Below are 22363 nucleotides of genomic sequence, written 5' to 3'. Positions count from 1 at the left end.
GCGATATCTGTTCTTTAGGAACATCTCCAGCAAACTATGGAGAACATCAATAGCAAAGTCTTAGGGAGAACCATTTATGTGTCGGCCAAGTAGAATGAAGCTGATTTTTGTGCACAACACAACCCCTTAGGAAAGTGAATGCAGTACCAGTAAGTTTAATATTAAATTTATTAGAGGGATTAGTCTTGGTTCTGACATGTTTTTATTCCAGCAAACCGTTGTTTTTCGGCCCATGGAGCTGGAGACTGCTAAATAAAGCTGACACCAAGGCCACGTACACACTTTCCCCGATAAGACTAGAAAGGAAATGAATAAAGAAGATAAAAGATTGAGATTTGGAGATGTTTGTCCTCATTAGAGGCTATCTATGGTCGGCATTCTGGGAATAACTCAAACACAACTCTGACATGATTAACGACTCCCAAGGTTAAACTGCCACATTCCTGGTGCCAACCTGCCCTCTGCTGGTGCCACTACTGGTTTACTGGTATCAGAAAGAGACACATTACCAGTCTTCTAGAAAGGGAAACCAAAAATATTTTTGGTTTGTTGAGTTTTAACAAGAAAGAAGTAAAGGCACTAAGGTTGGTATCTCCATCTACGTTGAATGGGATAGGTGACTCTACAGGGTCCATTGGAGGAGTGATTGTCCCACTTTATCTTGGAGTATCTTCTTCCCAATATGATACATCTGAGCAGTCACCAGTTATAATTCACACCAAGGTTCCCTGAGTCTTTTAAGACCAGACTGGACCCAAATGGACAAGTCTCAGCATATTCTCTTCTAGATACCACTAAAAGCCTGGCTAGATGCTCAGTCACCCTGATATTAAGAGTTTGCTCATCGTTCAGTAATGATTATTGGTAGTAGTCAAATATTTCTATCCCTCTTTGTGCATTAAATGTTAATGTTTCTTTAAATCTCGTTTCTGCAGAAACTGTCAGCGGCCGTCAGCCAGTTTGCCTATACCTGTGTCCAAGACCACGGGGTGTGGGCAAATCAGCAGTTTTGGGAGACCACGTTTTATAATGATGTGCAGAACCAAGTGCGTTCCCTCTATCTGACCACTAAAAACGGCAACCAAGGAGCATCTGAGCCCAAGGTGAGTGTCTCTACAAAACCCCTTACTCTTAGAATGTTTTTAGGGTCCTCTAAACAAGACTGTTGTTGAGAGAGGACAGGCAGAGGTCTTATGTGGGATCCTCTCCAAATCAGGGGTTGGAATAAAACAGGTTGTGCTTTATGGTTTGGGTAGATCTAGATTGGTTTGGGTAGATCTAGATTGGTTTGGGTAGATCTAGTTTGGTTTGGGTAGATCTAGTTTGGTTTGGGTAGATCTAGTTTGGTTTGGGTAGATCTAGTTTGGTTTGGGTAGATCTTGATTGGTTTGGGTAGATCTAGTTTGGTTTGGGTAGATCTTGTTTGGTTTGAGTAGATCTTGATTGGTTTGTGGAGATCTAGATTGGTTTGGGTAGATCTAGATTGTTTGGGTAGATCTAGATTGGTTTGGGTAAATCTAGATCTAGATTGGTTTAGGTAGATCTAGATTGGTTTGGGTAGATCTAGATTGGTTTGGGTAGATCTAGATTGGTTTGGGTAGATCTAGATTGGTTTGGGTAGATCTAGATTAGTTTGGGTAGATCTAGATTGGTTTGGGTAGATCTAGATTGGTTTGGGTAGATCTAGATTGGTTTGGGTAGATCTAGATTGATTTGGAAGGAATGGGGACTTGATTTAGTGCAAGGTGAGCATATTGGGCATCAGGTGTAACCCTCAAACCATTATCTAAATTTATCTCCCATAATCTCATTTAGCCTTCCGGGAGACCTTGGGACCACCTAAGAAAGATCCAGGTAAAAAGGATGAGAGGTTCTAAATTGTTCATCCAAGCTGCAGGGCTGGTTTGAGGGTTACTTAGGGTGACTAGAGGAACCCATCAGCTGTCAGTATATCTAAAGAGGTCAAGAGAGGACAATCTATGTCCAGCAAACAGTGTAACCTTGATGGATCTGATGACCAATATACTGGTATTATTAGAACCACTATATAACTATAATAAATCATTCATGTGCAGTCATATTGCTTCTGGGCTCTATGAACAGCGTTCTTTAAAGGGGAACTTCACCCCCAGTGTTCTGCTTTTCCAAGTTCGCTTGGGATTTCCTCCATGGCATGTTGTGTTTTTTTTTTCATTCTCTTTGATGTCCACTAAAGGAAAATGGAGTTGATTCTGGAAACCCGGAGAGAACGGTTATGGACCTGGCGGCGGAACAGTTACGCCTGTGGCCAACGCTCAGCAAGGAGACCCAACAGGAGCTGATCCAGAGCGAGGAGAGCACGGTGTTCAGCCAAGCCATCCATTTTGCCAACCTCATGGTGTATCTTCTGGTACCACTGGACACCAGCAAGAACAAACTGCTACGCACCTCTGCCACCGGCGACTGGGAGAGCGGCAGCAACAGCATTGTAACCAATAGGTGGGTGTTTAAAGGGCCGGTGTCACCCACTTGCAATAGATGCACTTAGATAGAAAGCCTGTTACTGTTTGCAGAGTTAATTGGAGCACAAGCCATTGGGTGCAACCTCGTTGTTTATGCACATTGGAATGCGCCGCGCATCCTTGTGTCGCCACTTAGATTAAATGTCTGATGGAGAAACCATAAACAATGACAGTTGCGTTGCTTAATTGGAGGGTAATCGGGATGACCTCGTTGTTTACACTGTTATGTTTCATTCTTTCAAAATGACTCGGTGCCATAACTGTCAAACACGGAATTATTCATTCCCTGCAAAACCACCACGGACTCCCAGTATCCAACCGCTGACCCCTGCGACCCACTTGTGTTTCAGAACGGGCCTCTTACAGTTTCCCCGGCGTGTTTTACATCATCCCGTCAGTCATTTACTTGTGATACTTCCCCAGTTTCTCCAGCTGCAAGGGACGGAATTGCACTGATATATAATAATGGGACTGCTTCAAAGGGATATAAACCCTCATATTGTACTGTCTAAGGGAATCAATATGGCACCTCCTCCTCCCATATGTATAAATACAAATATACAGAGAAGGAATGTTCTGGGCACACAATAAGCTATACCCTCATACTGTACTGTCTAAGGGAATCAATATGGCACCTCCTCCTCCCATATGTATAAATACAAATATACAGAGAAGGAATGTTCTGGGCACACAATAAGCTATACCCTCATACTGTACTGTCTAAGGGAATCAATATGGCACCTCCTCCTCCCATATGTATAAATACAAATATACAGAGAAGGAATGTTCTGGGCACACAATAAGCTATACCCTCATACTGTACTGTCTAAGGGAATCAATATGGCACCTCCTCCTCCCATATGTATAAATACAAATATACAGAGAAGGAATGTTCTGGGCACACAATAAGCTATACCCTCATACTGTACTGTCTAAGGGAATCAATATGGCACCTCCTCCCATATGTATAAATACGTTTTCTAATAACAGTGATGAATATATTTATTTTGTGCATTCAGCATTGCAGGGAGCGTTGCCGAGAGCTACGACACGGAAAGTGGGTTCGAGGATTCAGAGAACGACATTGCGAATTCGGTGGTGCGCTTCATCACCCGCTTCATTGACAAAGTGTGCACTGAAAGCGGCGTAACGCAGGACCACATCAAGAGCCTGCACTGCATGATCCCTGGTAAGTGCCCCCTCTCAAGGCAAGCAATATGGCAGCTTCCATTCATGCATTGCTTTGTGCCTCACTGTTGTATTCTTATTAGGGATTGTAGCGATGCATATTGAAACCCTGGAGGCTGTACACCGAGAAAGCAGAAGGCTCCCTCCTATTAAGAAGGTGCGTGATCATTTGTCTTGTCACATGTGCTGTTCAGATAATGCTTAACTCTATTTAAAGGGGAACTAAAGCATTAAAATTGCTTTCCCCGCTCGTGACTCTTCATTGTTTTTTAAATTAGATCCAGGAATGCAATTTTTTTACCCATTAATGTGATAAATCAGCATATTGCTGTGTTTTATTCCCCCCTCTCTGGTCCCGGCAGCTGATTCATCTCTAAGTGTCAGCCATTGGGAAAGAGATAAAAATTTCAATATGTGGCCCACAGTGACCTTACGGGGCCCCGGCCAGTCGCTCTTCAGTGAAGAATTCTTTGCATTCAATTTGTCATCGATGATCTCACCTGAACCCATTCCTTGGAATCCGCGTCAGAATTCCGCAGGGCTCCCTCGGGAAATGCCGGTGTGATACGATGTCTCGTTATGTTTTATAGCCTAAAATCATGAGACCGGCTTTGCTTCCCGGGGAAGAGTTTGTGTGCGAAGCTTTGCGGGTGCTCCTGGATCCCGATGGCAGGGAAGAAGCGACCGGTGGAATGCTTGGAGGACCTCACATTCTGCCAGCAGAGGGGGCGCTGTTCCTTACCACTTACAGGATCATATTTAAAGGCACGCCCCATGATGCACTAGGTACGTTATGCCTTGAGTCTTTCTTTTCAGTCTTTATTGTTGTCGTGGTTATGGTCTGGAATGTGGAAAGACAAAAATTAAGGATACAACAACCTCCAGGTGCTTCTTCAGTTAAAGACACTTTTTGAGGTCCAACATTTGGTCATGGCCCCATCAGCTCATATTAAAGTGATAGATATGAGGGATATCACTATCTAGGGCAGAAAGTACCTGTTCCTATGACATCTCGCCATCGTTTACCTTTAACTTGTGATCCCAGGAGTTAAAGCCCCCATACTCGGGCCCATAAAAGCTGCGACAGACAGTCGGCAGCTTATTGGCCCATGTGTGGGGCCATCCGATGGGCTTTCCCAATCGATATCTGGCCGAAAGTCGAGCAGAACTCGATCGGGCAGGTTAAAAAATCCCGTTGGATCGCTGCCGCATCTATGCGTGTATGAGGTCCCGCAATCCGACCGCCTCTATCGGATGCATTATGATCCAATTGTTGGGCCCATGATCGGAACAGCCCGGTATCACCCACCTCAATGTGGGCATATCGGGGAGAGATCCACTCGTTTGGCGATGGCCACCTTTAAGGTGGCCATAGACTCATTCATAATTTCGTACAAAACATATTGTCGTACAATATTCGGTCCGTGTATGGTGGGAGATGAGCCGACCGATATCAGCAGAAGACTTGGTTATTGGTTGGCTCGTTGATCGGGCTGGCGGGAAAATTTGGATTGAAGGCATCCGAATCGGCCATTGCTAGTGCTGAATCGTCAGATACAGTTGTTTCTACTGTATAACTGAAGATGCTGCTCTACACGCGTGTATTGAAACAAACAATCTTTCCTGGGAAGATCTTTTCCAGGATAGATCGTAATTGTTACGTCTACGGCCCCCTTAAGTCGGTGAGAAAATAAGCAATTGGCCTATCACCTTAATCAGTTACACTCTGAGCCCCCACTGATCCAAGTCAGCCAAGGTGTTGACCCTACAGCTTCAGAACCATTGACTTCAAGAATGGGAGCTTGAGGGCCATGGAGGTTGACTTCTCATCCAACGTGTTCATGAATCAGGACCTTCAATGATGTGGTTGGTGAACCAAATAGAGTCTATTGTAGAGTTGAGTGTTGCAGAGCTCATAGTAGAGCCAAGGCAGTGATCCCCAACCAGTAGCTCGTGAGTAACATGTTGCTCTCCAACCCCTTGGATGTTGCTCCCAGTGGCTTCAAAGCAGGTGATTATTTTTGAATTCCAGGCTTGGAGGCAAGTTTTGGTTGCGTAAAAATCAGGTGCACTGCCAAACAGCGTCTCAATGTAGGTTGACAATCCACATAGGGGCTACCAATGGTAAATCACAGCACTAATTTGGCACCCCAAGAACATTTTTCATGCTAGTGTTGCTCCCCAACTCCTCTTACTTCTGTTGCTCACAGGTTCAAAAGGGGATCCCTGGCTTAGGGAATGAATAATTGCCCAGTACTCAAGATAGATGAGGAATGATGAGTTGACATATCTTAGAAAACAATGTGTTCCACACTGTGGGGCTGGCCTCACTATGGGGGCTCAGAACCTTGCTTGGGGATGGGTCAAGTCTTAATGCCAGATTTGCTCTCCTAGATACTCTTGAAGCCCATCTTGGAGGTCAATCAAAGGAAGATGGATCTTTGATTCCTAGAAATTCTTCTAACTATGACTAAATGGCTGATCCAACCACACGTTGGAACTCAAAAGGGAGCTTGAACCAAAAAAGACCCCCAACCACTGCTCTAGAGAGTGGCTAATGGTATTCCTGGCACCCCAGACTGTGGGTGTAGGTAGAGCATAGCTTGGTGTCGATTCATATAGAAGTATGAGATGTTCCCTCACCTTGCTCTTGCCCTTGGAACCATCTCCAAAGTTGACTCTTGTTTGGTTTCCATGACCCGGAGCGGTTAAGTTATCCGGCCACCCATTTTCCCTCTGTGAAGCCTTTCCAGACCCTCAAAAAGCTGAACAGCTGAGCCACTCCATCATCCAATGAAAACAGCAACACTTCCATGCTGAGTATATTATATTATTAACATGTATTTATAGAGCACCAACACATTGACAATGAGCCAGATGCAGGCACGCCGAATATTCTGGAATTGTTCATGGACCTGCGTGCCATTGAAATAAACCGGTTTCCATATTTTATTATTCGCTGTTTTTGAGTTATTTAGATTTCTATTCAACAGCTCTCCGGTTTCAGCCATCCGGTTGCTATGGTCCAAGTTACCCTAGCAACCATGCACTGATTTGAATAAGAGACTGGAATATGAATAGGAGAGGGACTGAATATAAAGATGATGATTTAAAGTAGCAATAATAATACATTTGTAGCCTTAAAGAGCTGGAAATAATTCTAATCATTCAAAAACTGTAAATGATCAATAATGAAGACCAATTGAAAAGTTGTTTAGAATAAGCTATAACATACTAAAACTTATAGGTGAACCGTCCCCTTTAAATGAGAAGGTGTAATCATTGGAGAGGTTGCCAATTTCTCTATATTTCCAGTCCAGATCCAAGTTCCGTATAAAGGGATGGAATGTGACGGGCTGGAGTTCTTTGGGAATGCGAGGCCGGGAATCCGCTTCAAAGGAATAAGTGGACACTTGGCCGGGGGAACTTACACGCGTGTGATTTATTAGAGCCGACTTACGCATTTGATTCACACGAAACAAATTAAATTTAATTACGGAGAAAATCAGCTGTTCCCCGACATCCACATCTGCTCACAAATCATCTTCCTCCCGTGTTCCCAATGCCAGAGCCGGGATTTGTAGCCTTTAGAATAGCGGCTCGTTGGCAAATGAGGATGAAGAAAGATTGGGGGGTTTTGATTGTGTTTTAGTATTTGTCTATTTATTTTCGTTTGTCCATTTTCTTCCTCGTTTGTATATATATTAGCCAGGAACATCTTGTACTGACCCAAAACTCTTTGGCGCTTATTAGAGGTTGCAAGTTTGTAACGGGATCGGGTTATTATTTACTTGTTTTTATTCTAATGTCGATTAGAGTTGTATAACCCTTATGTTTCATAAACAAGGGATTTTCTATGTGCAACTGTTAAACTATGGCAGCATAGGTATTCTCTGTACTAAGCACAATTCAGCAGGAACAGCCCCTAAGTTTGCTCATAGTCTGTACAGAGAGATCCCATAAAACTATGGCAGCATAGGTATTCCCTGTACTAAGCACAATTCAGCAGGAACAGTCCCTAAGTTTGCTCTCAGTCTGTACAGAGAGATCCCATAAAACTATGGCAGCATAGGTATTCCCTGTACTAAGCACAATTCAGCAGGAACAGTCCCTAAGTTTGCTCATAGTCTGTACAGAGAGATCCCATAAAACTATGGCAGCATAGGTATTCCCCTGTACTAAGCACAATTCAGCAGGAACAGTCCCTAAGTTTGCTCATAGTCTGTACAGAGAGATCCCATAAAACTATGGCAGCATAGGTATTCCCTGTACTAAGCACAATTCAGCAGGAACAGTCCCCTAAGTTTGCTCATAGTCTGTACAGAGAGATCCCATAAAACTATGGCAGCATAGGTATCCCCTGTACTAAGCACAATTCAGCAGGAACAGTCCCTAAGTTTGCTCATAGTCTGTACAGAGAGATCCCATAAAACTATGGCAGCATAGGTATTCCCTGTACTAAGCACAATTCAGCAGGAACAGTCCCCTAAGTTTGCTCATAGTCTGTACAGAGAGATCCCATAAAACTATGGCAGCATAGGTATTCCCTGTACTAAGCACAATTCAGCAGGAACAGTCCCCTAAGTTTGCTCATAGTCTGTACAGAGAGATCCCATAAAACTATGGCAGTATAGGTATTCCCTGTACTAAGCACAATTCAGCAGGAACAGCCCCTAAGTTTGCTCATAGTCTGTACAGAGAGATCCCATAAAACTATGGCACATAGGTATTCCCTGTACTAAGCACAATTCAGCAGGAACAGTCCCCTAAGTTTGCTCATAGTCTGTACAGAGAGATCCCATAAAACTATGGCAGCATAGGTATTCCCTGTACTAAGCACAATTCAGCAGGAACAGCCCCTAAGTTTGCTTATAGTCTGTACAGAGAGATCCCATAAAACTATGGCAGCATAGGTATTCCCTGTACTTAGCACAATTCAGCAGGAACAGTCCCTAAGTTTGCTCATAGTCTGTACAGAGAGATCCCATAAAACTATGGCAGCATAGGTATTCCCCTGTACTAAGCACAACCCCCTAGGTTTGCATCATTCACCAGGCCCTGTTCCTCCATTAGACACCGGCAGTGTTTGGCCCATTTTATAGCCTATTTATCTTTTCATAGTGGGAGAACAGACCGTTATTCGCAGTGTTCCCATCGCTTCAATAACACGAGAGAAGAAGATAAACGTCCAGAATCAGCTGCACCAGAACATGCAGGAAGGACTCCAGATCCGATCTGCCACATTCCAGGTACCAGCGCCAGAATCGCTGTTGCTTTAATACTGCCCAGAGCATGGACCTGGTGTCCCCCGTGCAAGACTGTGGGAGACGGGAGAGGGCAAATTCAGTTGCTCTTCAGTCGGCTTTAAAAGCAGCTCTCGTTTCTATCAGCCTTAATGACACACCATCAAGTGGTTAATTTAAAATGGACCTTTTTAACTTCCCCTTTAATTGTAATAAGTGTAACTTTCTATTCTACTGCCTTCCAGTTAATTAAAGTGGCGTTTGATGAAGAGGTGAGCGCAGAAATGGTGGATTTGTTCAAAAAGCAGCTGATGAAGTTCCGCTACCCGCTCTCCATCTTCAGCGCCTTCGCTTTCGCCGCCGGCCAGACGGCTCCTCCCATAATCTTGCCCAAGCAAAAGGAAAAGAACACGTCCTTCCGGTGAGCTTTGGAGCTTGGTGTTACCAGTAGGGATCCACTATTTTGGATTCGGCCGAACCCCCGAATCCTTCGAAAGATTCGGGCGAATACCGATCCGAATCCTAATTTGCGTATGCAAATTAGGGGTGGGAAGGGGAAGACATTTTTTACTTCCTTGTTTTGTGACAAAAAGTCATGTGATTTCCCTTCCAACCCCTAATTTGCATATGCAAATTACGATTTGGATTTGGTTCGGCCGGGCAGAAGGATTCGTCCGAATCCAGATCCTACTGAAAAAAGCCGAATCCCGAACTTAGTTACCAGGTATGAGGGGGGGGGTGCAGCTGCTTTAGAATTCCCAGCCTTGGGATGAAAAAATGCTGGGAAATCTACCCGGAGCCTTTTATGAACACCACCACCATTCTGCCCTTGTTGCCCAAATTACCCGGCTATCACCTTCTTTCTTTGGGAATAATGCCCCCCCTCCTGTTTTTTTTTAAACAATTACTTTTGTTTTAAATTGACTTTATATATTTATTAATTGCAGAACGATCTCCAAAACGATTGTTAAAGGTGCCAAGCGGGCTGGAAAGATGACTATCGGGCGCCAGTATGCTGCTAAAAAGAAGACTGGCACAATATTGGAGGAGAGGGGGAGCCGTTCTGGTGGCAATGAGGATGATGACATATCAGGTATATATCTATATATATATATATATATATATATATATATATATATATATATATATATATATATATATATATAGGTTTTAAAAAATGTAATTCTTTTCATCCGTATTATTACAACCTTGCAAAGTGCCACCCTAGGGTGGTCATTCAGTGGAGAGCAGCACTTCCCTGAGCTGGGGCCATATATATATATATATATATACACACATACAATACAGGTATGGGATCCCTTATCCGGAAACTTGATATCCAGAAAGCTCCGAATTACGGAATGGCTCTCTCCCATAGACTCCATTTTATACAAATAATCCAAATTTTTACAAATAATTCCCTTTTTCTGTGTAATAAACACAACAGTCGCTTGTACTTGATCCCAACTAAGATATAAGGAATCCCTATTTAAAGCAAAACCAGCCTATTGGGTTTATTTAATGTTTAAATTAATTTCTAGTAGACTTTAGGCATGAAGATCCAAATTACGGAAAGATCCGTTATCCGGAAAACCTCAGGTCCCGAGCATTCTGGATAACAGGTCCCATACCTGTGAATATATATTTTGCTGGGGTCACTGTTATAAATATTGCTGGGTTTACTGTGTGTGTGTGTGTATATATATATATATAGCTGCGATCGCTGTGTTTTTTATATATATATAAATATATATAACAAACAAGGGAAACTTGTGCTCACCACTAATTTTTAAAACCATTAGGCGGGGGTGCAATGAGGCTGTGACCACAAAATACATATAGACAATATGTATTTTATGAGTCCTCTGCACTCAACCCATTATCAATATATTTAAGACAGAGACATTTTGTGCTACTGCTACTGACAAATGCCTTACCCTTTAAACAAAACAGGGATTGTTTGTCCATATATTGCAATATATTCAAGCTGGCCATATAAATATTTGGTTTTTTTTTTTGGTTTTTTTTTGCTATGGCCACTGTCATATATATATATATATATATATATATATTGCTGGGGCACTATATCATGAAATGCTGCATGTTAGCAGAAATTAATGAAACTATGCTCATTAGTTTAAAAGTGGGCGGTGTTACAAGTGGGCGTGGCTAAAGTTGGTGGGTTATATACTATGTGTTACCTTTTGTTTAGCCGCTTCCATTCACTGGCATGAGGGAGGCAGCCCAAATCTCAACCATTAAATGGATAATTGAACTTTTGTTTTATATATTATATATATTTTTTTATTGTTAAAAACTCAGCTTCCCCTTTAAGTGGTCCTGAAAGTGTAATGTCCCCCAAGTGCAAGGTCCATGATGGTGGTAACGGGGCCTAGTGTTTTGCCGTGACCCAACCGTTAAGCCTATTTGCACAGTTTCAGATGATAACGAGCTGCCAAGCGGAACATTAAAACCCTCAGAAAAGTCCACGATGGAGCAGCTGGTGGAAAGGGCCTGCTTCCGAGACTATCAGCGCCTGGCCCTGGGGACCATTAGCAACAGCTCCACCCGCTTCAAGTCGGAGCATTTCCGGGTCACCGCTCTCAACAGGATGCACTCGCTATGCAGAAGGTAAGTCTGTACCTCGCTGAGCTTCTCATTCCCATTGGACATCGCTGTGCCTCACACATAAGGACTTGGGCTCCAATATTTACCCTACTGACATTGCATTTCCTTCTTTTTCATTTGATCCTGAAGTTACCCGGGACTCTTGGTTGTCCCTCAGTCTGTGCAGGACAGCAGCTTGCAGAAAGTCGCTCGATGTTACCGACATAACCGACTTCCCGTCGTCTCCTGGAAAAACGCCAAAACCAGCGCCGTGCTCCTCCGCGGCGGAGGCTTTCATGGAAAGACGGTGGTTGGGCTCTTTAAATCCCAAAACACTCATACAGCTGGTGAGCGATGGACCATGATACAGAGAAGAAGCCTTTCCAATATATAGTTGAGGCTTATGGTACATGGGGTGCACTGTCTTGGTTGACTTTTCGCACCCAGTATACCATCAACCTCATTACCAGTAGCTTGCAGCAGATCCCGTTGGAGAGGAGAACCCAAAAGCAGCCAATCTAACAACTGCATTCTCTGCTCTTTTCCTTAGCGCCAGCCTCTTCTTTAGAGTCTTCCAGCAGTATCGAGCAGGAGAAGTATCTACAGGCCTTACTCAACGCTATCTCTGTCCACTACAAGATGAATGGGAACAGTACCCTCACTGTTAGACCAACGCTCGCTCTGTCTCCAGGTAACTTATCATCTCCCAATTTAGTTGCTGGGATTTTCCTAAATCCAAAGTATGAAACGTCTGGAGAATAATAGGTCTCCTTGTTCTTTGATGAATAACAGTATATTGGGGAATGTTGTTTGTAGACCGTTATTTCCTATTCAGACTTCAGAATTATAATGGAACGATAATGGAAACACGGGACTCTGTGGGTACAGTAAAGTATGGTTACCCAAAATATATAGTATATGGCCCCAAGTATCTGGACAACTTCATGTCCAACATCTCATTCCCAAAAAGTTGCCCCTCCCTTTGCTGCTATAACTGAAGGTTCCCACTAGATGTTAGAACATTGTTGCTGGGAGTTGTTACTGGGAGTTGTTTCCATTCAGCCACAAGAGCATTAGTGAGGTTGGACACTGATGTTGAGGATCAGGCTCACAGTCGGGGTTCCAATTCATCCCACAGGGGTTCAGTTGGGTTGAGGTCTCTGTGCAGTCAGGTTCTTCCCATCTCAGCAAACCCATTCTGTAGGGACCTGGCTCTGTGTATAGGGTATTATTGTGTTGGAACAGAAAAAGGTCTTCCCTAAAGTGTTCCACAAAGAAGCATCGCCAAGAATGTCGCTGACCCTGTAGCCTTAAGGTTCCAGTGGAACCAGAGGCCCAAGCCATGGAAACAGCCAAAGCCATGATACAATCTCCACCAAATTTCGAGCTTCAGTTCCAGGTGCAACATCATGACACTTAGCATTGCACATGGTATATTTGCTTCTGATCACAAATACAGGGTGTCTCACTACTGTGGAAACTCCAGATACTGTTGGCCATATGGTGTAACAATACTCAATCAGTAGTAACAGCCAGTAACCCTATGGGTTCAGTAAAGTGTAATCCTTCTACATTTCTCTGGAAATATGTACAATATGCCCTAAAGCCGGAATCGAGATCCCAACCCACACTCCGAATTTCTGTTTGCTATTTGTACCTACAGCTTCGTGCTGTTTCTTAAGACAATAAGGGCAGAGACACACACTAAGATTCGGGGAGATTTAGGGCAGAGACACACACTCAGATTCGGGGAGATTTAGTCGCTCGGTGACAAATCGCCTCTTCTTCGGAGCAACTAATCTCTTGGAACTGGTTCCTGCCGGCTAGAATGTAAATCGCCAGTCGTGAGGAAAGCGTAGCGCATCGATTGTCATCCCGCCAGCGATTTACATTCTATCCGGCGGGAGGCAGTTTGGGGAGAATAAGAGGAGATTTGTCGCTGGGCGACTAATCTCCCCAAATCTGAGCGTGTGTCTCAGGATTTGGGGCAGAACAGCATTCCACAGAGAGACACATACAGATAAATGTAGGTACCGGCCTCATGCACAATAAGGGCCATAAACCAATCCGATTCCCTGTTTCGCTGTAAATAAAGGTGGGATTTTATTGGGCAGAGCGTTGGATTTGATGGACCCATGTCCTTTTTTTCAACCTCGACTACTGTGTAACTATTTGTATGCGGGTGTGTGATATAAATATATATTTTGTTTTTTCCTGAAAACAATGGTTTAATTGAACGAGATTAGTGCTGAAAAAAGGGGTCTTCCCCCAAGATCCATGGAAGCTTAGATCCTGCCATGCTTTGTATTGCCAATTAATACATAGAGTGGCACAGATCAATGTAGTTGGTGATGCCACGTGCCCTGAACCCTTATCTCCCCGGCCTGTAGATGTGTGTATTTAGCTAATTGTATACACATTGCTGCATAAAAATACAATTACATTGAAGTGAGGAAGGAGCTCCCTGTCCTGAGGAACTTACAGTCAAAGTTGACCATGTTAGCTCCAAGAATAAATCAGATGTGATGCCAGGTCTCTGAGAGAGGAGTCCAAGTTTTATTGATAAAGAGAGGGGTTCAGTATTGATCCAATGTTCCTGAATCCCACCAAAATGTGTAACCGCCCCAGCTACCGCTATCTGGCACACCTTCAATTTGAAAAATCAGCCCAACAACTGCCACAAACGTACTCCACCCTCGACGGGCAGCAAGCCTGGTGTTTCAGGAGCCCACCTGGGCCCACCAAGGTTTTTCCCGGTGTCCCAGTGGGCCTGTCCATCCCTAAAGAGATAAGGGATTAAGGGATGGAATTCAAAAGATAACGGTTATGAAGTTTAAACATTGTTTTCAGGTTTAAATAAATTGTCACCAACTAGAATCAGGTTTAGCTTCTTGTGATGGATACCAGACGCCGTAGGTGGGAACATCTGAAAACCAGCAGCAGATCTATGCAGAGGAAACATATACAGATGGCAAAGACTTTATGTAGACATTCGGCTCACTCTACCGATTCATTTATATCATTATCCCATTGTTGTGCCGTGTGATGATGTCGAACCAAAGTTGGCTCCCATCACTATGTCCCACCAAGGCCTCCGTAGGAGAGCAGCTCCCTTCCTCTTATTCCTATAGGGAATCTAAGCCGATAACTGTAGTGCGCCCTCTTACCCAGAGCGAGGATTAATAAATTCCTATTCTATTCCAGTTGTCATGTGCTGAGCCATGATAGGGTTCATGAGAAGGTAACCACTGTGTGCCCGACAGGCGCATGTGACTGAGAGTGTTGCCTACTTATCTCGATCATCTGATGGAATCCCAGCTTAGTTATTCCTTTTATCAACCTCCTCGTACATTAAGGCTGCTATAAAATCATGCATGCGTTGCTTTAACCTCCTGCGCTTCCACCGCACCAGCCTCCCCTGATCCCTTAATCGCGTGAGTGTGCACCTTTCATCTTTAAAGGAGAACTGCCATGGGCGCAACGATGCCCAAAACTGCAATAAATCTGTCTCACAAATATCTTATTTGTGGATTATTAGTGTTCTGCCTGCGCATGTATTTGATTCTTGCTGCAAACAATGTGTCGCAGTTGTAATTTCCAAAATTACCAACGTCTGCTGGAAGTTTGAGATACCAGGGCATCAAGCATTAGTCTAGAACCTGTGCCGCAACCTTGTTTTTTTTGCCCATGACCCACATTCAGGCTGCCATCAATCATGGGACCCTTACTACTAAGTTAGCAGGACATTCCACTCAGTTGGACCCAGTTATTAGCCTACTGGTTACCTGGGCCACCTGTATGGTGGACCTTCCCAAGAAGTAGAATGGGACCCCATGAGAAGCAAAAAATCTTTGCAGACACCTCCACACTACCCAAATTATGCCAACCTCCACCCATGATCCTCCCAAACCATGACCACTCGGTGCAAGCCCTGCATGGAGGCCACCTGGATCAACATAGAGGAGGTGGTAATCAACATGTTACTTGGGAGCCACTCGTTGGGAACCATGATGACTAGTCTAGAACTTCCAGCACGAGTAAGATGTTTGCAGCAGGAAAAATAAATTAAAGGGGGAGATGACTAATCAGCAGATTTATTTAACATTTTGTGGATATCTAGTGCAAGTTCTCCTTTAACAGCTTTGCCAAGAAATGAGCCAACGATTGCGTGACGTTTAATCTCTGCATAACAAAACTATCCAAACCAGCTGAAATGTGTTGTGTACATGTACATTTCATATTTGTCTGTTTCGCCTTTGATGTTCTGGTTTTTTTTTTCTGTGTTCAACTAACTCCAGGCAGTGACCGAAAGTCTTCAAGAATGTCCAGTGTGGTTAAACACGTTGTCCCTAGTCACGTGGATGGCAGTCTGTCCCATAGCTTTGCACGCGGAGGTCAGTAAGAACCAGAGACCACTGGCTAGGGGACACCCCAATACCAACATCGGGTCAAACGAATTCTGTATTTCTACACTTTGTATTAATAGACCCTTGCTCCAGGTTGAGATGTTCCTATGATAGATCGTTGCTCAGATACAAAAGATTGTACAGATCAATATCTTCCATAAGGCATGGAATGTTCTATTAGGGGCAGATGCAACTAATTATCCTTAAACCCTTCATTTCATGGACACGCTGTGCCCTAGCGCTGAGAAAACCTCTCCAAACTCAGAAGCAACCTGAATACGGAGATCTCATAGAGCTTTACCATTCACCGTAGAGTAGCTCCCGTCTCCACCAGTTTATATAGAATGTAGTATAATCGTTAGGTTTGGTTTTTTGGAAGCTCATTAGTGACCCTTTCTTTGTTTTAACATCCTGGTTTCCAGTCATTACATTAACATTTGTGTCCAAGTGTTGTATCCTTATACATTGTCCTTGTGATCACATGTAATAACTTTAACATATTCCACCCCACCCCTTTGTAGTTTTGTGGTTGTAAGAATGAGGCTAGAAATGCTACATATTATGCGTTGGTGGTTCTGTACTAGCCCAAAGTCCTCACGCTCCTTTAGCAGGGAACATCTGTTCCTCCAAAGATGACCCCAGTAGCTCCCCATCTTCTTTCCTTTTATTTACAACTCCTACTCCCGGCTGCTGTCACTTACCTGAGCTTAAAGAACCACCAACATGTAATATTCACCTTCATAGAATCAGCTTCTATGGCAGACTTGACCCTCCAATGACCCCTAAGCTTAGCTTGTCATCAGCTGCCCAGAGTATACTGATTATTTGCAAAAGTTGGCCTAGCAAGATCCAAGATGGCGAACTCCTGTGGATGATTTTGAAGGCCTGGATCATTAATTTTATAGGGCTGATTAACTTCTGGGCTGGTACAGTAAGTTCAATATATAAAATAAAGCATTTCTAGCCATGTTCCTTGTCAGGTGTTGGACTTCTTTTAAACACTTTAAATTCCAGCACTTCAAAGGTTTCCCATAAAGTCTGACTTAGGGCATCATTGTGTGCTAACCAGCCTCTAGGCACCTCTCTCATTTATTTATAGGTGCTGGGTGGGTGGCTGACCTCGAGGCCTATGATACGTGGCTCTGGGGCCAATGTAGCCTTTAGTTTTAAGTCAATGACGTCACTATTTTAGGGTTGCATTAAATGGTCATAATAGCTTGAGGCTTTTTACTGGCTGGAGCCTCTGAGGGGGGTGGGCACTGATACAGGATAAGGACGTTATTGAAGCATTTTAATTCAGAAAGGACCCATATCACAAGCAGCTTCCCTGCATGAAGGTAAGTCAATAACCAGTTATGTAGCAGTTACAGGAGTCAGAGCTGCAATACAGATCTAGGCCTTAAAATTCTCTTTTAATTGAGAATAAAATAAAGGAAATGTTAATTAAGCCTCCACATCTTCAGTACCATCTGAAACACATGGGAAGAACCCAAGTCTTGTTTTGCACCGAGCATTGGTAAAGAACCTCTAGAGCGGGGGGAGATGTTGCTGTTTGTTGATTGGTGAGATGGGAAATGTAAATCTGTAACAGTGATTTGTACCTGCTTCTCTCTGCACTTCTCACTGCAAATATCTGCCTGTTCTCTCTCTCTTCTTCTCTTATCCTGCCGTCTAGTCCTTGGGTACAGGGATAAGCTTTTCCCCCATTCAAATCCCAAACCAGCTACTATGGGACGAATGGAGAATCCAGGTACTTACCATCTTCCTTACCATCTTCCTTCTAAACCATTAAATCATTATCCTTATCATCACTAGAGAACTGCCATTACCATCAACACCCCAAGATTTCAGAAGGGCCTGGTTGCATGTCTCTTACCCCACAGATTAAGTACAGGTTGGTTATAGGGTAGGGCCCTTCCACCATAAGTCTATATCGCACTTATAGCATCTAGGGCTGCCTACAAATAATTGTTCTGAGAGTAGACCCTCAAGGTCCAGTTCTCTGGTGATCCCTAGAAGGCCCAGTTTGACAAGTTGTGCATGAGTAAAGTTCTGCCGTTCTATAGAAGCTGTCCATCAACCTTATGCTATTAAACAAAAAAATTATGTATAAAAGCTTGGCACTTGCACTTTACGATTGTTTTTCTGATTTACACCCCTGACAGCCACCGCTCTTTCCAGCCCCCTTATAGTTCCAGCTCTTAGAGTTGTTTTCTTGGACAACCCGCTAGATTCCATTGCTAATGATCATTGCACTCACGTCACCTTTTCAATGGAAACGATGACACAAGTTTGCAAAGAAACGGTTGATTTTTGGCTGGTGGTGGCTCTGCTCCCTGCCAATATCACTGGCCATAAAAATGCAGTTTCCAGAGAAGGAATAAGTTCCATAAGGTTTCCATGCCTGTTCTTGAAACAGCTTTGCTTCCACTACTTCTTCTCTGGTTTAGGCACAGGCCTCCTCTGGTTTGAGCTGGATTGTCCTCCTACCTTTGGCTCTAACCAACCATAATGGTTCCTAATCACAGAAGAATAACAATAGTTCCCCTCTAGTGGTGGCTTATAGCCCTTCAACTGTTGTCAAACTACAAATTCCATCAAACCCTGAAGACCTTGAAGTCTATGTATGCTTTTAGATGTTCTTCAGCAACCATTCCTAGGCAATAAAGTGTTACCATCTTGCCTTACTGTCTCTTTCCCTGCTATGCCATTTAGTTTCTCATTTCACTCTCCTGTTGCATTTACTGTTTACAGTTTTCCATGACCCTGTAGGGTTTCCCATTGTTCATTATTGGCCACCACGGCATTGGCTTCACCACTTCTAGTGGTACGTGGATAGATTTTCTTCTATTGACACAGGCGGTTCTTTGTCTGATGTGGTCCCCCCCATCGGATCATTTGACCTCTAGGTCAAAGATAAGACCTCATGGGGAACCTATGCAGATCTGTCAGAATAGGACCATACCTACAGCCCAATGTATTCCTTGCCCCATCTTCCCAATCGGTATCTGACTGAGCCCTAGTTAGGTATCTTTTGCCAAAAATCTGCCAAGGTATAGTGACTAGTTGGCAGCCTATGTATGGACAGCTAAGATGTATCTAGCCAACCTTTAATAGGTTCTTGAGCATAAGTTCCTACCACCCTCCACTTTCAAACATCAATTTCCAACCCTAACTATGCTGATATTTGTAGGAGTATGGGCGAGCCTACGCTCAAGCAATCGCTTAATCACCACCCAGACGCCGCTTATTGACGTTGGAGCGCGGCTCGTGGGTAAGGACCTCCAAACTACCTACACCGACCATTCCGCCCTGCAAAGCCAACTACTGAAGCGCCAAGCTGCCCTCTACATATTCGGCGAGAAATCACAGTTACGGGTGAGATACTTTCCTCTTCTTATTCTTCATTAAGGTTTCTAGTTCTAGTATAAAAGCTGTACTCCAAAACTGTACTTTCCAAAAGGAAACAATATGGTATTTAGTCTTAAATACAAGCCCTTTAAAATAAGCCGTATATTCTGCGTGAACGTGCAATAGAGGATTATGCTAATAAACATGGGCCTCTTAAAAATGCCTTCAAGTGGACCTAGAATACTGTTGACTTTTCTCCGTTCTCAGACATATTCAGTTCTAGAAAATTAGAATAATTACAGAGAGCGGGATGGATCATTAGGGAAAGTATTTCCTTGTTTTTCTGCTGAGCCCTCCAGTCTTTGGTCTTCACCCCCCCCCCAAACATATTACGGGCCAGAACTTTGCACAATAGTTTGACCTGGAATGTTTGTGCCGTCCCTAATATGTATTTAATTATTCTAATAGTCCTGGGCGCTGCCTATAAATATGGCTTCAAAGCGGCCGTATCAATTTCATCTCAGTCTGGCAGTGCAATTAATTCAGTCTTTTAACCAACTTGCTGATTGTGCAGGGAATGTACCAAGTGAGTTTGGTGGTTTACAGGTTAAGCTGTGCCTGCTTGGAGATGGTCTTGTGCCCAACACAACAAGGTTGTAAATGCATTGCAGTGACAATCGGTGGTCTCACAACTTGTGTAGAGATATCATAAGATCATGGCATCATAGGGACTAAATACAATTCAGCAGGAACAGCCCCCTAAGTTTGCTCATAGTCTGTACAGAGAGATCCCATAGAACTATGGCAGCATAGGTATTCCCTGTACTAAGCACAATTCAGCAGGAACAGTCCCCTAAGTTTGCTCATAGTCTGTACAGAGAGATCCCATAAAACTATGGCAGCATAGGTATTCCTCTGTACTAAGCACAATTCAGCAGGAACAGTCCCTAAGTTTGCTCATAGTCTGTACAGAGAGATCCCATAAAACTATGGCAGCATAGGTATTCCCTGTACTAAGCACAATTCAGCAGGAACAGTCCCTAAGTTTGCTCATAGTCTGTACAGAGAGATCCCATAAAACTATGGCAGCATAGGTATTCCCTGTACTAAGCACAATTCAGCAGGAACAGTCCCTAAGTTTGCTCATAGTCTGTACAGAGAGATCCCATAAAACTATGGCAGCATAGGTATTCCCTGTACTAAGCACAATTCAGCAGGAACAGCCCCTAAGTTTGCTCATAGTCTGTACAGAGAGATCCCATAAAACTATGGCAGCATAGGTATTCCCTGTACTAAGCACAATTCAGCAGGAACAGCCCCCTAAGTTTGCTCATAGTCTTTACTATAAAACTATATAACCCTGTTGTCAGCATTAACAGCCCCTGCTTTTGATAGGCCATACTGAATACCGTATCTGCAAGACTATTGAGCGCCTCGTGATCACTATCATTTTAATGTTAATAACCAAAGCCTAAATACCATTATAATTGTTGCAGTGCCGTTTCAGAATTCCGCAGATGCCTCTTTGTTTATACCCAAGTCTTAATCACCAGCGACACTTAAATATTCTGGCAGAATTTAAATTAGTGCTGCTGTTCTACACACAGTGCGATAATCCCACGACCCGGGCAGATTTCTGCCTCCCGCTTACAGGACATTGGTCTCTCGTTCGTATCTCGGGCCATTTGGTGCCGTTCCAGGAGCAGCAGCGATTTCTCCAGGAAAAGCTCCGTTCTACAAGATTGTTTGTGTAACCTCAGCACTATCTCGTGTGCCAAAAGAATGCAATCCATCCTCCATGCCCTTATCACCTGCAGCATTCTTACAGCCATTAAACCTCTGCTCACAGGTTGGGCCCCATTTACTTTCTTTATCATGGCAGATTAATCTGGCGCTATTCCCTTGCCTGCTATCGGTTCAGCATTGTTGACCCCGAGGTTGCGGTGACGCCTTTCCCTCACTCTGTGCTGCGAAATGCGTCGGCACAAGCCAAGTCTACATCTTATTGGGACAAGCATCACTTCAGCTACTTCATTGGAATTTTCATGGCGGCCGTTTTGCGGATATACATTGTTTAGTTTATGTTTCCACCTCTGGCGCTTTGCTCTCTCAAGTATCTGGGCGTTTGTTTTATCTCGGCTTATATTTGCCTGTACACAAGGATACAATCACCAGGACTCATTCCTTACGGCGTGACTGAGCATATTCAGAGCTTGACAACAGTTTAGATTTGCTCAATACGAATTATACGGAGACAGAGTAAAACTCGGACGTCAGACCTCTTGGAATCCCAAAATCTTCCTCGGGGGTCTGTGATATGGTCCAGGACTTCTTAACGATATTATTGAATATATTTCAGATTGGTTAATAAACAGACTTCTAAACACATTAACTAAGCAACTTTTGTTTTCCTTTTTCTGTCGGAATAGCGAAGCCTGGATTGTCTCCTTTTAAAGACAGTTAATCCGTACCTCTATCTATTGCCTCACCATCCCCTTAAAGGGATTCTCAACTAAAAAACTCTCATGTAGGATAATGAAAGCAAATATCATTCTAAGCAACTTTCCAATATAATTTGATCAAAAATTTTCTATGGTTTTAAAGTTATCTGTCACTGTAACTGCCGTTGAAAGCCACGCCTCTCTGGTTGGTTACATTCTCCGCCCCTTCTGCTCTGTATTCTGAAACAATGTAACAAAAGCCTCCGATTCACAGACCTGATTCTTGCTACATTGTTTCAAGAGGCAGAGCCAGAGAATAGAAAGGGCTCCCCACATGCTGCTTTCAACACCGACTACAGTTACGTTTAACTATGACTCCATTGATATTTTTTTATTACTATATATTGGAAATTTGCTCAGAATTACATTATCTTTTATTATACAAAAAGCTGTTATGAGATGGAGATACCCTTTAATAGTCCGTAGTGCAAAGCCAATGATGATTTTTTTAATATAAAGAAATCCATCTGAACCACTTTGGGCTTCTTTCCAACACCCACCGCTGCTATTTAGGAAAAAGATCTTCATCCCGTGTCCTTAGTTGCTTGATCTAAGGCTCGCTTCCC

At 43.4% G+C, this 22363-nt stretch overlaps 1 protein-coding gene across 1 annotated transcript in view; it reads left to right on the top strand.

Annotated features, from left to right (window-relative positions):
- Positions 1 to 22363, top strand: part of sbf2.L (SET binding factor 2 L homeolog) — a 176514-nt gene that overhangs the window by 138545 nt on the left and 15606 nt on the right. Inside the window, 13 exon segments of the mRNA NM_001091038.1 lie at positions 936 to 1103; positions 2216 to 2478; positions 3521 to 3690; positions 3773 to 3846; positions 4280 to 4475; positions 8811 to 8938; positions 9178 to 9353; positions 9880 to 10025; positions 11368 to 11563; positions 11690 to 11886; positions 12090 to 12230; positions 15838 to 15933; positions 19139 to 19323. Coding sequence (NP_001084507.1) covers positions 936 to 1103; positions 2216 to 2478; positions 3521 to 3690; positions 3773 to 3846; positions 4280 to 4475; positions 8811 to 8938; positions 9178 to 9353; positions 9880 to 10025; positions 11368 to 11563; positions 11690 to 11886; positions 12090 to 12230; positions 15838 to 15933; positions 19139 to 19323 — 2136 coding nt within the window.

This window comes from Xenopus laevis, chromosome 4L (assembly GCF_017654675.1).
Source record: "Xenopus laevis strain J_2021 chromosome 4L, Xenopus_laevis_v10.1, whole genome shotgun sequence".
Classification (NCBI taxonomy): Eukaryota; Metazoa; Chordata; class Amphibia; order Anura; family Pipidae; genus Xenopus; species Xenopus laevis.
This window is presented reverse-complemented; position numbering and strand designations above follow the sequence as displayed.